This window comes from Oncorhynchus kisutch, linkage group LG17 (assembly GCF_002021735.2).
Source record: "Oncorhynchus kisutch isolate 150728-3 linkage group LG17, Okis_V2, whole genome shotgun sequence".
In the NCBI taxonomy this organism is placed as follows: Eukaryota; Metazoa; Chordata; class Actinopteri; order Salmoniformes; family Salmonidae; genus Oncorhynchus; species Oncorhynchus kisutch.
Window position 1 is genome coordinate 23,916,038 of NC_034190.2, and position 17,773 is coordinate 23,933,810.

General features: G+C 45.7%; 1 protein-coding gene across 5 annotated transcripts in view; it reads left to right on the forward strand.

Annotated features, from left to right (window-relative positions):
• The first annotated feature begins 12,995 nt into the window (after positions 1–12,995).
• LOC109907364 (PHD finger protein 14-like) overlaps positions 12,996–17,773 on the forward strand; it is a 114,320-nt gene continuing 109,542 nt past the window's right edge. For all 5 annotated transcript variants that reach the window (XM_031793394.1, XM_031793396.1, XM_031793395.1 and 2 more), the window contains exons 1-5: positions 12,996–13,103; positions 13,858–13,974; positions 15,152–15,451; positions 15,534–15,991; positions 16,617–16,764. In XM_031793394.1, the coding sequence (XP_031649254.1) occupies position 13,103; positions 13,858–13,974; positions 15,152–15,451; positions 15,534–15,991; positions 16,617–16,764 (1,024 nt within the window). In that variant the 5' untranslated portion in view covers positions 12,996–13,102. The remainder of the gene's footprint in view (positions 13,104–13,857; positions 13,975–15,151; positions 15,452–15,533; positions 15,992–16,616; positions 16,765–17,773) is intronic.

Consider the following 17,773-nt stretch of genomic DNA (forward strand, 5'->3'; position numbering starts at 1 on the left):
CTCTACCCAACACACACACAGACTCCCGTTTCCAGCCTCACACACTACATCCACACATGATAATACAAATACCCATGTACTGTAATTACCCTCTATAATATAACTAACTGAGTAATGATGATTATAATACACTGCACGTGAACGACATCAAAGCGAAAGTTGAAAACAGAAAAAAATAGATTATATTCTGTCCCTTCTAGTTGCTGTGTGTTGGTGTTTATGTCTGGGAGACTGGGGAAGGAAACGGCAGGGTAGCGATAAGGGGAGAAAAACGATGGTGGCTCAGCGGTGAGCTGGGCTGGGATCCACTCCACAGTGCAGACAAGAGCACAGCAGAGACGTGCGTCTATAAAGTAAAAGAAGCACCTTTCTGTGGGGATATGACAGCCAATCCATCAGGGGAAATGGAGCCTCTGTCTCTGGCACCAAGGAGAGAGGCCCCCAAGCTTTAGAAATAGTTGCGCATTTTTAAAGGAAATTGGAAGTTGTCAGACATATGCCATCCGCTTAGATTTTTTTTTTAGGATCTCTCCTTCTAGACTTGTTGACGTGCGGCTCGGGGGAACATGATTGAAACATCACAGAATACCAAGTAGCAAGGGTTTGAAAGGCTAACCTGCAAGGTGCTGAATCTCCTTGGAGCAGGAAGATGAGTGTATTCCTGGTCAAATGCCACCATGTCAAGGAGTGGCACTCTAGTCGGGCTGGAAAATAGAGTTTTACTGCATTGTAGTGTCTCCCTTTTCAGAACTTCATATTCGTTGCATTATGGTGGTGTGTGTGTGTGTGTGTGTGTGTATGTGTGTGAGATCCTGCTAAGTACAGTTGAAGTCGGAAGTTTACGTACACCTTAGCCAAATACATTTAAACTCAGTTTTTCACAATTTCTGACATTTAGTCCAAGTAATAATTCCCTGTCTTAGGTCAGTTAGGATCACCACTTAATTTTAAGAATGTGAAATGTCAGAATAATAGCAGAGAGAACGATTTATTTCAGCTTCCCAGTGGGCCAGATATTTACAGTGCCTTGCGAAAGTATTCGGCCCCCTTGAACTTTGCGACCTTTTGCCACATTTCAGGCTTCAAACATAAAGATATAAAACTGTATTTTTTTGTGAAGAATCAACAACAAGTGGGACACAATCATGAAGTGGAACGACATTTATTGGATATTTCAAACCTTTTTAACAAAAAGCTTCCCACAATAAGTTGGGTGAATTTTGGCCTATTCCTCCTGACAGAGCTGGTGTAACTGAGTCATGTTTGTAGGCCTCCTTGCTCGCACATGCTTTTTCAGATCTGTCCAAAAATCTTCTATTGGATTGAGGTCAGGGCTTTGTGATGACCACTCCAATACCTTGACTTTGTTGTCCTTAAGCCATTGTGCCACAACTGTGGAAAAACATCTTGAGATGTTGCTTCAATATATCCACATAATTTTCTTACCTCATGATGCCATCTACTGTATTTTGTGAAGTGCACCAGCCCCTCCTGCAGCAAAGTTATATTTGTATTTCATCATATCAGAGGACATTTCTTCAAAAAGTACGATCTTTGTCCCCATGTGCAGTTGAAAACCGTAGTCTGGCTTTTTTATGAAGTTTTGGAGCAGTGGCTTCTCCCTTGCTGAGCGTCCTTATAGGACTCTTTTTACTGTGGACATAGATACTTTTGTACCCGTTTCCTCCAGCATCTTCACAAGGTCCTTTGTTGTTATTCTGGGATTGATTTGCAATTTTCGTACCAAAGTACGTTTGTCACGCCCTGACAGTAGAGATCTTTTTATTCTCTATTTGGTTGGTCAGGGTGTGACTCGGGTGGGAAACTCTATGTTCTTTGTTTCTATGTTTTGGCCGGGTATGGCTCTCAATCAGGGACAGCTGTCTATCGTTGTCTCTGATTAGGAATCATACTTGGGCAGCCTGTTTTGTGGGATGTTGTTTTTGTACGGCTCTGTGTAACTTACCGAACGTTACGTTCGTTTTCCTTTTGTTGATAATTTTTAATAAAGATAAAATGTACGCCTACAACGCTGCACCTTGGTCCGATCATTTCGACGAGCGTAACAGAACATCCCACCAAAGAAGGACCAAGCAGCGTGGACAGGACGAGTGGACGTGGGAGGAGATCCTGGACGGTAAAGGACCATGGACGCAGGCTGGAGAATATCGCCGTCCAAAGAAGGAGATAGAGGCAGCGAAGGAGGATCGGCGACGATATGAGAAGGCAAGTCATCGTCGGAAGCCCGAGAAGCCACTCCCCCCAGAACATTTTGGGGGGCACACGGGGAGGTTGGCGGAGCGAACTCCCCGTGCTCACGGCAAGGAGTGTGGTACTGGTCAGGCACCGTGTTATGAGGTAAAGGGTACGGTGTCTCCAGTGCGCGTGCACAGCCTGGTGCGCTTGAGCCAGCTCTCTGCAAGTGCCACGCTAGAGTTGGCATCCAGCCAGGGAAGATTGTGCCAGCTCAGCGCTCTTGGTCTCCGGTGTACCATTTCGGACCATGGTATCCTGCGCCGGCTCTGCGCACTGTGTCTCCGGTGCGCTGTGACAGGTCAGTGTGTCCTGTGCAGTGCAAGTTCTAAGCACCAGATCTCCAGTGCTCCCCACAGCCCAGTTTGACCTGTGCCTGCGCTCTGGAGGTGCTGGGCTAAAGTGGGCATTCAGCCTGGAAGAGTGGTGCCAAGGATTTGCACCAGATCTCCAGTGCTCCCCCACAGCCCGGTTCATCCTGTGCCTGCTCCACGGACCAGGCCTCCAGTAGGTCTCCCCAGCCTGGTGAGTCCTGTGCCTGCTCCACGGACCAGGCCTCCAGTAGGTCTCCCCAGCCTGGTGAGTCCTGTGCCTGCTCCACGGGTCAGTCTGCGGAGAGGGTCCCCAGTCCGGGGCTTGCAACGAGGGTCCCCAGTCCGGGGCAGGCAACGAGGGTCCCCAGTCCGGGGCCTGCAGCGAGAGTCCCCAGTCCGGGGCCTGCAGAGAGGGTCCCCGCTCCAGAGGCGCCACCAAATTGGGGGAGCCAGAGGTGGAGCGGGGTCTGTGTCCTGCACCGGAGCCGTCACCAGGATAGACCTACTGGAGACTCAATGTTCTTTGTTTCTATGTTTTGGCCGGGTATGGTTCTCTGATTAGGAATCCTACTTAGGCAGCCTGTTTTGCTACTTTAGTTTTGTGGGATGTTGTTTTGGTACAGCTCTGTGTAGCCTACCGAATGTTACATTCGTTTTCCTTTTGTTGTTTTTAGGTGTTCATTTTCAATAAAGATAAAATGAACGCCTACCACGCTGCACCTTGGTCTGATCATTTCGACGAGCGTAACAACATTCATCTCTAGGAGACAGAACGCGTCTCCTTCCTGAGCGGTATGACATCTGCATGGTCCCATGGTGTTTATACTTGCATACTATTGTTTGTACAGATGAACGTGGTACCTTCAGCCTTTTGGAAATTGCTCCCAATAATTTTTCTGAAGTCTTAGCTGATTTCTTTTGATTTTCCCATGATGTCAAGCAAAGAGGCACTAAGTTTGAAGGTAGGCCTTGAAATACATCCACAGGTACACCTCCAATTGACTCAAATGATGTCAATTAGCCTATCAGAAGCTTCTAAAGCCATGACATAATTTTCTGTTTAAAGGCTCAGTCAACATATGTATGTAAACTTCTGACCCACCGGAATTGTGATACAGTGAATGATAAGTGAAATGAAAACAATTGTTGTAAAAATGACTTGTGTCATGCACAAAGTAGATGTCCTAACCGACTTGCCAAAATAATAGTTTGTTAACAAAAAATTTGTGGAGTGGTTGAAAAACGGGTTTTAATGACTCCAACCTAAGTGTATGTAAACTTCCGACTTCAACTGTACACGTCAATCACAATGTGCTACAACTACATGCAGTGAATAATCAGTCTAAATACTCATACCAGAGATAGTTTCAGCATGGATTCTGAATTCCATCATGCCTTTAGGTTACTGAAAACCAATAGTCATTGTGAAGGTAAATTCGGGAAGGACTCCCAATGTTGAACTTCAAAGAGGCAGTGCACTGTGTCTAATTCAGATGATAATGTCGGTCGGAGTGGTTGATTAAAGTTTGCTTTCGCTGCACATGGAAATGGCAGGTGGTCTGTATGAGTGGCCTTCATGCTGAGAGAGATGAGAGGAGGTATAGCCAGAGGGCTCAGACAGAATGTCCTGTATGGATCTGTAGTCTTCCTCCCCTTTCATCTCTCGTGTAGTGGAACAAGCCACAGACACAGAGACAAGGAACATCCTACAGAGAGAGTCCTTTACACTCAGAATCAGAGTGGAACAACCTGTTGTACACTCTCTGGGTATTCAGTGTCTCATTACGTCATGCGGACTGGGCATCTGACACACACAAAAAAACACAAATAAATCATTGTAAATCATACTATGAAAGTAAATGGCATTGAATCATCTGTGAGAGTGAGATCACCATTATCATTATACTTTCTTTCTTTTGTTGATCACATGCACAGGGTCACAGATGTAGTTGCATTGTATAGTGAAATACTTAATGTTCAAGCTCCAACACTGCAGGTGTGAATGAAACAATGATGTCCAAATCAGCAGGAAGACAGGGGGAGCAGCAGGAAGACAGGGGGAGCAGCAGGAAGACAGGGGGAGCAGCAGAAAGACAGGGGTGAAGCAGGAAGACAGGGGGAACAGCCAGAAGACAGGGGTGAAGCAGGAAGACGGGGTGAAGCAGGAAGACAGAGGGAGCAGCAGGAAGACAGGGGGAGCAGCAGGAAAACAGGGGGAGCAGCAGGAAGACAGGGGTGAAGCAGGAGGACAGGGGGAGCAGCAGGAAGACAGGGGTGAAGCAGGAAGACAGAGGGAGCAGCAGGAAGATGGGGTGAAGCAGGAAGACAGAGGGAGCAGCAGGAAAACAGGGGGAGCAGCAGGAAGACAGGGGTGAAGCAGGAAGACAGGGGGAGCGGCAGGAAGACAGGGGGAGCAGCAGGAAGACAGGGGGAGCAGCCAGAAGACAGGGGTGAAGCAGGAAGACGGGGTGAAGCAGGAAGACAGAGGGAGCAGCAGGAAGACAGGGGGAGCAGCAGGAAAACAGGGGGAGCAGCAGGAAGACAGGGGTGAAGCAGGAGGACAGGGGGAGCAGCAGGAAGACAGGGGTGAAGCAGGAAGACAGAGGGAGCAGCAGGAAGATGGGCTGAAGCAGGAAGACAGAGGGAGCAGCAGGAAAACAGGGGGAGCAGCAGGAAGACAGGGGTGAAGCAGGAAGACAGGGGGAGCGGCAGGAAGACAGGGGGAGCAGCAGGAAGACAGGGGGAGCAGCCAGAAGACAGGGGTGAAGCAGGAAGATGGGGTGAAGCAGGAGGACAGGGGGAGCAGCAGGAAGACAGGGGGAGCAGCAGAAAGACAGGGGTGAAGCAGGAAGACGGGGGAGCAGCCGGAAGACAGGGGGAGTAGCAGGAAGACAGGGGGAGCAGCAGGAAGACAGGGGGAGCAGCAAGAAGACAGGGGGAGCAGCCAGAAGGCAGGGGTGAAGCAGGAAGATGGGGTGAAGCAGGAAGACAGGGGGAGCAGCAGGAAGACAGTGGGAGCAGCAGGAAGACAGGGGGAGCAGCAGGAAGACAGTGGGAGCAGCAGGAAGACAGGGGAGCAGCAGGAAGACAGGGGTGAAGCAGAAAGACAGGGGGAGCAGGTGGAAGACAGGGGGAGCAGCAGGAAGACAGGGGTGAAGCAGCCGGAAGACAGGGGGAGCAGCAGGAAGACAGAGGGAGCAGCGGGAAGACAGGAGGAGCAGCAGGAAGACAGTGGGAGCAGCAGGAAGACAGGGGGAGCAGCAAGAAGACAGTGGGAGCAGAAGGAAGACAGGGGGAGCAGCAGGAAGACAGTGGGAGCAGCAGGAAGACAGGGGGAGCAGCAGGAAGACAGGGGTGAAGCAGCAAGACAGGGGGAGCAGCAGCAAGACAGGGTTGAAGCAGGAAGACAGGGGAGCAGCAGGAAGACAGGGGTGAAGCAGAAAGACAGGGGGAGCAGCAGGAAGACAGGGGGAGCAGCAGGAAGACAGGGGTGAAGCAGGAAGACAGGGGGATCAGGTAGCTGACTTGTGCCTTGCGGTCAGTGGTGGTGGAGTTGCCATACCAGGCTGTGATGCAGCCCAACAATATGCTCTCGATGGTGCTCCTGTAGAACACTGTAAGGGGCCCTCGGGGACAGTACAGATTTCTTCAGCCTCCTGAGATTAAAGAGTCACTTTCGTGCTTTTCTCACCATGTTGTCCGTGCTGTTTAACCATTTCAGCTCCTTGGAGATGTGTACGCTGAGGAACTTTAAATTTGTTGACCATCTCCGGGGCGGACCATTGATGAGGATGGTTGCATGCCCAGCCTGTTTTTTTCTGAAGTCCACAATCAGCTCCTTTGTTTTGCTGACGTTGAGGGAGAGCGCCTCCTCCCTGTAGGCTGTCTCGTCGTTATTGATAATCAGGTCTACTACTGTCGTGTCTTCAGCGAACTTGATGATAGAGTTGGAACTGTGCCACTTTTCTACTTACAAACGTACAATAATTGCAAAAAGCCAGAAAAGAAAACATATAATTGAGCCAGTGTGCATCAGTCGCATTCGTAGCTTAGATTTGCTCCTGCCCAAGGTGAAAATAACCTGTAATAATACTTGAAATGACAATTAATCTGTCCGTAGTGAGGAGAGGAACATTAAGATAACACTTGATAACATCTCCTGTCGCCTCTCACAACGAGTCACTGTGTTGGTAATCACATTTCCCCACATTTCTTTGCAGATCTAAGCTGCGGAGGTGGGGAGAAAGAGAGAGAGGGAGAAGCAGAAAGGCAAAGAGAGTCTCAGGGAGGTAAAGATAAATGCTACAGACTATGTTGTCACATGATTTGCAAAGTAAGAATGGATAAATATTTCAATTTAAATGCAAAACGCTGGTGGTAGTGGGGGGTTATATCAACTGCTGCATTTCAGTTACATGCTACTGGAGGATTCATAAATAATAATTCACTGTAATTATTCCTATTCAAATGAGGTTTTAAGCCTTCTGTGGCATGCAGTGTTCTTTCCAGTAATGTTTTTATTTCCTAAACCCTGTGCTGTTCTTGTTCTTAATGTAATTGATTCTGTCCTCTGGCTCATCGAGTTGACAGATATCTGCAGCGGGACAATTTCTCAAGATCCCAGCAGGAACACACTCAGACGTAAGGGGCCTGTGTGTGTGTGTGTGAGTGTGTCTGTGTGTGTGTTTCCTTCCAGAGGCCAGTGAACCCCTCTACCTCCTCCTCCTCCACTCCTAAATCACCCTCTACACTCCCCACACCTCATCTCCTAACCTGGTTTATCAACATCAACCACCTCTAGCCTCCACCATTTCTGCTTTCTGATGTTTATGCAGTTTGTCCTGTCTAAGAGAGAGAGAGGGAGATATAGCCTACAGAGTGCTGACTTGGTGAGAATCTTTGTAATGGTATAGTATTTTATTATACTTTGACTGACTTATGAGAGGGGTACTGTGGAAAGGTTTGCAGCATGGGGTCACAGTCAGGATCCAATAAGACATGCTTTACAACTCCTTTCCATAGCCGTAAATATATGTTCAAATGTGACATGACTGCCTTTGTCAGGGCCATATATCTCTATATGGCTCAGGCCTTCGTACATTCTCTAGGCTTACCTATAGTGCCTATGATTCCAGTTACCTCTCATCATCCAGAAAGTCAAGGCTTTCATATGATTCCTTTCTAGGACTGAATATAGAGCCTACAATTCAACTTACCCAATCCGTGAAAACAAAGCTTCCCGAAAGTAAGGGATTCCATATGATTCCTTCTCTAGGTCTACATACACTGAACACCTTCCTAATATTGAGTTGCCTTCAAAACAGCCTCAATTCGTCGGGGCATGGACTCTACAAGGTGTTGAAAGCGTTCCACAGGGATGCTGGCTCATGTTGACTCCAACGTTTCCCACAGTTGTGTCAAGTTGGCTGGATGTTCTTTGGGTGGTGGACCATTCTTGGTACACACGGGAAAAAGTTGAGCTTGAAAAACCCAGCAGTGTTGCAGTTCTTGACACAAAACGGTGCGCTTGGCACCTACTACCATAGCCCTTTCAAAGGTACTGAAATCTTTTGTCTTGCCCATTCACCCTCCGACAGACACACATACACAATCCATGTTTCAATTGTCTCAGTGCTTAAAAATCCTTCTCTAACCTGTCTCCTCCCCTTTATCTACACTGATTGAAGTGGATTTAACAAGTGACATCAATAAGGGATCATAGCTTTCACCTGGATTCACCTGGTCAGTTTATGTCATGGAAAGATTTGGGGTGGAATTATATGACATTTAATCCATAGAAGGTCCTTTGAAGGAAGGATTGCTCACATATATTTGACATTTGCATATTACAGCATAATTGAGAAATAATTTGTATGTAGTTGGAGCATTTGAGAAATATTGGCCTTCCTCAGGCCTCCTTTAAGACTCCATGCATAAAGTTTCATCTGTCATACCGCTTGGCTCCGTGATAGGGAAAGTATTTTCATTTTTCATTTCTTACAATAATTGTTCAATATTGACAAATATAAACATGAATATTGAAAATAAAAAATGTTTATGCAATAATACAAACTAAACTTACACAATAACACAATAACTACATAATCAGGCCAAAATGGCTCCCTTGTTGTTTTACCAACTATAGCAATGAGGTCAGAATAAAGGATTGTTCTGGGCATATTCGTATTATCGTATTGTATTGACCTTGACTAGTTTAGTGTGAATTCTTTTCACTTCTTCCTCAGTCAACAAATGCACATAGGATGTATGAGTGAAACAAAACAGTGTGGAAATAGGGAGAATGGTGACAATGTTGATGTCATTGATGATGACGCTGGTGGTTATGATGATATCCCAGAAGTGTTTTGATGCCAGGCAATAGATACAAATCTAGGGCTTTAGAGACACGATACAGTGCCATTTGTCATCGGCGGGCAAGGACAGCCATAATCATCCTTTCCGCTCACCTCCCCCATCAGTCTTCCCCTCGCCGTATATCAGGATCAATCTAGGCTCATTTATTTTAATCATCTCCTGTTTGCTAAACTGCCAAAGTCAAAGGAGGACAATAGAAACAAACCTGTCTGCAAACAAGCCAAAACAGGCTTTTATTAGCCTGTGTTTGCTATTTTTACATTTGAATTGTAACCTTTATTTAACTAGGCAACTCAGTTAAGAACAAATTCTTATTTACAATGACGGCCTACACCGGCCAAACCTGGACGACGCTGGGCCAATTGTGCACCGCCCTATGGGACTCCCAATCACAGCCGGTTGCCATACAGCCTGGAATTGAGCATGGGTGTCGGTAGTGACGCCTCTAGCACTGAGATGCAGTGCTTTGGACCGCTGTGCCACTCGGTAGCCCGCTATTCAGGCGACAACTTTTTCGAGAATATGGCTTAGGTTGAACTAAGACATGAAATAATCTAATGTTGTTGCTATTGGCATTTCTGACATAGAGTTAAATGATATTTTAAATTAATGTAGCTATTACAGTGTCTGTGGTTGTGATAACTTGTCAAAAATGTAATGTTTAAATAGAAATGATATAACCAATGTTGGTTTTTTAAATTAAACAGCTCGCCACCCGCAGGCAGGAAAAACCTTTTAAATGTAATGCATATTTGATATTAATCACTCAACACACAACATGCTTTCCCCAAATGGCACCCTATTCCCTATGTACCGCATTACTTTTGACCAGGGCCCACAGTGTTTTGGTCAAAAATAGTGCAGTATATAAGAAATAGGGTGTCATTTTGGAAAGCAGACCTAGCCTACTGGAAGTCTGTGAAATTATGTGACAGGCCTAAATCTCAAGTCATTTATCCTTCAATATCCCTCATCAGTTGACAGTAAGAGAGACACTCATGTGGAGAGAATGAGAGAGTGAGAGATAAGGCAATCACCAGCGGACCCTATTGACTCCCACATCTTATTGTGGTGGCGACAGGTTGTGCAAACACGGGAGGCCAGTAATCATGATACATCAGAACTCTCAGGACCTGCTCTTTAAGTTGATTGCCAAAAGCAATTAAAGTGAAGATCAAATCCAAAGTACACTCAACAAAAATATAAAGGGAACATGTAAAGTGTTGGTCCCATGTTTCATGAGCTGAAATAAAAGATCCCAGAAATCATAAAAAAGCTTATTTCTCTCAAATCTTGTGCACAAATTTGTTTACATCCCTGTTAGTGAGCATTTCTCCTTTGTCAAGATAATCCATCCACCTGACAGGTGTGGCATATCAAGAAGCTGATTAAACAGCATGATCATGGGCCTCCCGAATGGTACAGTGGTCTAAGGCACTGCATCGCAGTGCTAGCTGTGCCACTACAGATTCTAGGTTTGAGTCCAGGCTCCGGGAGACCCATGGGGCGGCGCACAATTGGCCCAGCATTGTTCGGGTTAGGGGAGGACTTGGCCGGCAGGGATGTCCTTGTCCCATCGCAAACTAGTGACTCCTGTAGCGGTCCGTGCACACTGACACGGTCACCAGGTGCATGGTGTTTCCTCCGACACATTGGTGCTGCTGGCTTCCGGGTTAAGTGGGCATTGTGTCTGTAGTATCTGGGATCTACATCTGTTTATTTTAGTTACTGTGCTGTTACTAAGCAGTAATGCATTACGGCAGTGTTACGTTACTACAACTAATAGGAAATACACATGCGCACTGGGGTGCCGGGAACTGTGGAGCACGAGAGGTTTTGACTAAACGAAAACTGACTGTACTCCCGTCTCCTGCCTGGTCATTTCTCCACAACACAAATATTACAGTGTCAAGAAGCAGTGCGGCTTGGTTGGGTTGTGTTTCGGAGGACGCACGGCTCTCGACCTTCGCCTCTCCCTAGTCCGTATGGGAGTTGCAGCGATGAGACAAGACTGTAACTACCAATTGGATAACATGAAAATGGGGTAAAAATAAAGAAATAAAAATAAATAACAGCATGATCATTACACAGATGCACCTTGTGCTGGGGACAATAAAATGCCACTCTAACCTGTTCCATTTTGGCACACAATGCCACAGATGTCTGAAGTTTTGAAGAACTGCAACATTTACCTGGAGGTAACTCTGCAAATAGCACTGCTTGGTGATTTAAAAAGTCATAGTCAATCGATTAATAATATCATAATACTCCGTATACCGTATGCTGCCTTTAACGTTGTTTTAGAGAATTTGGCAGTACGTCCAACCGGCATCATAACCGCAGACCACGTGTATGTCGTTGTGTGGGCAGGCAGTTTGCTGATGTCAACGTTGTGAACAGAGTGCCCCATGGTGGCGGTGGGGTCATGGTATAGGCAGGCATAAGCTACGGACAATGAACACAATTGTACTTTATCAATGGCCATTTGAATGCACAGAGATACCATGATGAGATCCTGAGGCACATTGTCGTTCCATTCATCCGTCGCCATCACCTAATTTTTCAGCATGATATGATAATGCACGGCCGCATGTGCCACACCCTGATCTTTTTAACCTGTCTTTGTGATTGTCTCCACCCATCTCCAGGTGTCACCTGTTTTCCCCATTAGTCCCTGGGTATTTATTCCTGTGTTCTCTGTTTGTCTGTTGCCAGTTGGTCTTGTCTTGTCAAATCAACAAGTGTGGTTTTCTGTGCTCTTGCTTTTTCCTTATCGCCATTTTTCTAGTCCTCCCGGGTTTTGACCCTTGCCTGCCCTGACTCTGAGCCCGCCTGCCTGACCATTCTGCCTGCCCTGACCTCGAGCCTGCCTGCCATTCTGTATCTCCTGGACTCTGACCTGTTTAAGATATTTTGCCTGTCCATGACCCGTCTCTAGCCTGCCCTTTGGATTATAATAAACATCAGAGTCTCGAACCATCTGCCTCCCGTGTCTGCATCTGGGTCTGTATCGTTATACCATGTCGCAAGGTTTTGTACACAATTCCTGCAAGCTGAAAATATACCAGTTCATCCATGGCCTGTGTACTCACCAGACATGTCACCCATTGAGCATATTTGGGATGCTCTGGATCGACGTGTCGACAGCGTGTTTCAGTTACTGACATTATCCAGCAACTTCTCACAGCCATTGAAGAGGAGTAGGACAACATTCCAAAGGCCACAATCAACAGCCTGATCAACTCTATGCGAAGGAGGTGTGTCGTGCTGCATGTGGAAAATGGTGGTCACACCAGATACTGACTGGTTTTCTGATCCACGCCACTACTTTTTTTTAAAGGTATCTTTGACCAGCAGATGCATATCTGTATTCTCAGTTGTGTGAAATCCATAGATTAGGGCCTAATTTATTTATTTTAATTTCCTTATATGAACTGTAACTCAGTAAAATCTTTGAAATCGTTCCACGTTGTGTTTATATTTCTGTTCAGTATAATATGCATCTAACTAACCAGCACCAACACAGTCATGTATGGTCCATCAACATAAAAAGAAAAGCATCTGGTATCTTCAGGAAGACTTGCTCAGAGAGTTGTTTCTCTACCTACTCACCATCAACTCAGAAATAATCATTCAGAAGTTAATATGAATGTCAGAGAATAAGGTTAACGAAGAAGAGGGTACATGAGAGTTGTAGTATTTGTTTCCCCACAACATTCTGCTTAACCCAGATAAAGATATGTTGGTTTTGTTCTATCAGATCTGGTTTTGACAGACAACATTTTGGTGCCAATGTGACATATTGGCAGGACTTTGGCTTACAGTAACATCACTGAGGTGTATTTGATCCTATCAAAGAAAATACTGCCTACAATGTTGAACATATTTTTTCATGACTATTGAGGGTTATGGGTTTATGTCATCTGTGTCAAATGCCATTTAAAAAAAAACGTATTTGTGTTATCTCATCATACTCTACCCTCGATAATTTACACAAGTTTTCTTCATAATCTTGAGACACCGTTCGACGGCTACCATGGTTACAACATCACTTTGTGCTGAACGTCACCACTTCTTGTGGCTAACGTTGTGCACATAACATGTTGAGGAGGCGTTCTTTGTGACATTGTTCAATCAAGTAAAAACGAGAAAACGGATAAAGTGAGTGATCATTTCAATATAAGGAATAATTGACAAAATAAAGTAGTATGCTTTTATGCAGAGAAGCCCACACAATTTGTTTTATTGTCTGAAGATAATAAATACTACTAGTGGGTCGAGTCATTGCTAGCTAGCTGTCTAGCCGTCTAGTTAGTCTGACAGTTGAATGCTGTTTAGCTAACTAGCCAATTTATAAACAATATAGTTATCTACTGAGCTAGCTCATGTTAGCTACATGTTTACTGGACGAGCAATTCCGCTAATGTTACAGTTGTAACTAATAGCTATGTATTTCCATTATCTGTCAAAACGTGTTCCCTAAAGCAGCTAGCGTTAGCATTGTTCCCATAACAATTGAATGGATAATGCTAGCCAGCTAGCTAGCTAGTTTAGCTAGCTATATCCCTGCAGGTCAAGCTGTGATGCCTGCATAGCAACATGTACTTTACTCTTCTCTCAACCACCACAGCCACTATCATTGTGACTAGTTAGTTATGTGCATTGCTATGATTATCAACGCCACGACACCTGCTTGCATAGGCTAGCCTATATTCATATTATATGTCTGATACCGAGATCATGGCAATTACTGCAATATGGCTTTTGATCAGTATAAAATAGCAAAGGAAGGCAATGGCAGCTGAAAATTTGCAGCAAAATCCAATTCATTGTTGATTTGGTTTGTTGAGCGTAGAGGAAGGTGGTGGTACTTCTCTACCATGGCACTGAATCTCCTCTGTTCTCCTCTTCCCAGTGGACCGTGGGTCGAAGCACAGGCAGGTGAAGCCTCTGGCTGCCTCTCTGCTGGACGCCTTAGATTATGACAGCTCAGACGACAGTGATTTCGAAGTGGGAGACGCAGATGCCTCAGGTAACCAACCGCAGTGGTGGTCCTCTTCCATCCACTCCCCCTGTAAATGACACCTTTTCTTCCCCCACACACTCAGTTCATTCCTGTTATGTTCTTCTGTCAGTTCAGATAGAACTGGAGAGGAGAAAGATGGAGCTCAGAATTAGTTATTCAAACCAACTTGAAATATACCCAAAAGCAAGGCATGGATTTCTATTGTTGTTTGTTGCTATTTGGTTGTGTATCCCTTTTAGAAGTTGGCCATCATGGACTACTCATAGTCATGAAGGCTCTATTTAGCTGTGGCTTGAATAGCTTTAAATGACACACAGATTTTCCTAGCTGTGATATTCTCCATGTCAACACAGCTTTCAGAAGACTATCTCCACCATTACTTTCTGCCCGGTCCGTCTGTCAGTGCCGCCCCACTCTCAGATGCAGGCATTCCAAGGTTTAGATGAAATCCTCATCTCCCTGCTTGTCTGTGTCTTGTAGTGACCTTGTAGAGCGGTGTTTCTCACTGACTCGGCATGATCTAGAGAGGCTGTGGCCGCTGAGGTGATCTCGGGCCTGCCACTCTGCCTGGGCTGGATTTATCACTCTGTTGGCCCTGAGGTCTTCATCCACCCTATCTGAAACACACACACTGAAGCCAGAAGCTGATAATGAGATTCTACAGTACCGTGAACCTCCTGGGCTCTGTGGTGTTGGAGTGTTGGACTCTGGACCTGTCACCTGACACCTTGAAATCCAACAGCTCATGTTAATCTGCATTGCAGATTAGACTACATGATACATGATATAATGTTTTTATCACTTAGCAACATGATTTGATCATGTTAATCTTTATTTAAAGTGTCAATACAAACGAGATTAAGACAGCAGACATGCCCTCATTCATACTCCATGTTGAACATGCCCTCATTCATACTCCATGTTGAACATGCCCTCATTCATACTTCATGTTGAACATGCCCTCATTCATACTTCATGTTGAACATGCCCTCATTCATACTTCATGTTGAACATGCCCTCATTCATACTCCATGTTGAACATGCCCTCATTCATACTCCATGTTGAACATGCCCTCATTCATACTTCATGTTGAACATGCCCTCATTCATACTCCATGTTGAACATGCCCTCATTCATACTTCATGTTGAACATTCCCTCTGTCCTTCTCTCCTCTCTTCTAGGGTCAGAGGGTAGTGCCATTGGAAGTGATGAGGAGGGGTCCAAGGAGGAGAGCGCTGCTGAGGACTCTGACAACGACAGCGACTCTGACAACATCGGCTATGCAATGGACGGTGAGGAACAGACCAAGGAGCTGACAGGTGACGACACCCCCACAGAGGAAGAGGAGAGGACGTCCTCTGACACTAGCATCACCACCACTAAAGACCCTGCTCCATCAGGGGTGCCCAGGGGCCGATGGAGGAGAGAGGAGAAGGCCTCGGACACAGAGGCTGGGAGTGGAGGAAGTGGGAGTGGCACAGGTAGGCTGTTTTACAATGTTTTTGTTACATTCATGTTTTGAAATAATAATATTTTTATAAAAACCCTTGAACCTTGATCCAGGGCGTGGTAATGTGGGTAGTGGTAATGTGGGTAGTGGTAATGCGGTAGTGGTAATGCGGAGGACGGCCGCGACACTGGAGCCCAAGAAGTGGAACCTGCGTTGTAAACGCCCCATGCTGGACTTCACCACCAAGGAAGAGCTCAATGAGATGGACGACTACGACAGCGAAGACGACAATGACTGGAGGCCCACCTCCGGTAAGAAGAAAGCCAAGACGGCGGCCACTCAGAGAGGAGGAAGCGAGGGAGAGGAGGAGGCGGAGGAGGAAGATGACGACGGAGGGAGCGGTAGTGAGGATGATGACAACGATGGTGGTGATGATGAAGATGAGAACAAAGAAAGGAGCAGTAGCGACAGCGATAAAGAGGTGAAGAAACCCAATAAGAAAGTGATAAGCAGCAGTGTGTTTGACAAGGAGCTGACCAATGACAGCATGTCACAGGGAAAGAGCAACAAGGTAAACACAACTTTATGTCCTCTGTATCACACTTTATTGTTCACAAACTGCCTCTCGCCCTCAGCATTTAGCATGTAGTCGTGAAAGTTGTTAGAGAAGTTTATTTAACTCTCTGATCCCTTCATTGGATCCAGTGTGTTAGCCAGCCCAGCGCTGTGTTGCTATGTGCCACAGAGTTATCACATAATCCAATGAGGAGATTGGATGGTATCAGAGTGAGAGAACCACAGAGACTGCTAGAGAGATACAGCTTTGTGTTAGGCTAATCGACTTAGCTTAAAAGTCCATCCGTGTGAATGGGATTTAGCCTACTGCTGTCTATCAATAACGATCTGTGGTCAGATGAGAGGGGAGATTGTGAGAGGCTTTAGATTTAGGACTTGGAGGAACTTTGTTTGCAGAGTCTGGAAACTTTATTTTTTGCGGTCTGTTGTATACAAGCATATTAGAATCACATGTAATAGTGTATTACATTCAGACACGGAGATGAAGACATTCGAGACCTATACATTCCACCTAGTTAAAAATAGAACATGTGTACAACAGCCGCAATATAGTGTATAAGGGTGCATTGATAATGGTTTTACTGAAACTTTACTGTGTCTCCCACTTCCTGTCTACCCAGGATGCCCTGCTGGAGCGTGCCCAGGCGTGGAGCGTGGTGGCCCAGAGGATGGAACACATCCTGATCTGCTGCGTGTGTCTGGGAGACAACAGCGAGGACGCTGACGAGATCATCCAGTGTGACAACTGTGGTGTGACTGTACACGAAGGTAAGAGATATGTAGCTTTTTCCAGCTGTTCAGAAGGGCTATAGGACTACCTTGGTAGCTGTCCAGGTTTGTGTTTTTTCTGTAAGGCAGAGATTTAAAGATGAGCTGGTGTTTTGGGTGCCAGGTTGGGTTTTAGTAGCATGTTCCATATAACCACAACCAGAAACAAACACTAAATTATCACCACTTCACTGTCCACACCACACCTAAACATAGCAGGGAAACCAGCAAACCAGAAGTGCATTCTCCCCATACAGCTCTGGCTGGGGAACTAACAGACTAACCCTATTCCTCTTCATCTAGCATTATTAGCTCATTGTGTCTCCCTCTGACTGGTTGGAAACAAAATCAATGGCTTCTTAAATCGTGTCTCAGATGTGGCCTTCTCCTCTGGACAGGCGTGGTAACGCTGCCCATGCACACCCCTGAATCAATGTGACAGCGCTAATTTTCAATTACAATCACTTTATTTATTTATTTAGATGTTTTACTGATTTTAAAGCACCTATAAATGGAATGCATGCAGGCACACATGCTGGCACACACACGCCACGGCCATTGGCAGCACTAAATCAGAGGGTCTTTCAAGTGCAACCCCACACTCTCTCTCCGCCTCAGTTCTCATTCTCACCCCAACACAACACACACCTCACACATACACACACACTTATCTCTCCCTCCCTGTGTTAATAAGTGCCTGGTCAAACACTGCATATTCTTGTTCTACTATTGTACAGTGCCACAGAACAAGTTGTGCTCCATAAGAAAATGCAAGACTACAAATGTTTTTGCTTTTACTAGCATGCAGCATCTAATTATTTGGGTCCATTTATTCCTAATGTCTAGCTCAATTACAGTTGATGCCAACCACCAAGCAGACTTTCTCCAGGTTTTATGACATGTATTTCATCAGAATTGCACGCATCAGGCAAACGGCTTGTATTACAAGCTTTCCTTTTCTTTCTGTTGCAATGAGAGATGGAGAGGATGCAAGTTTTGAGAGAGAGAG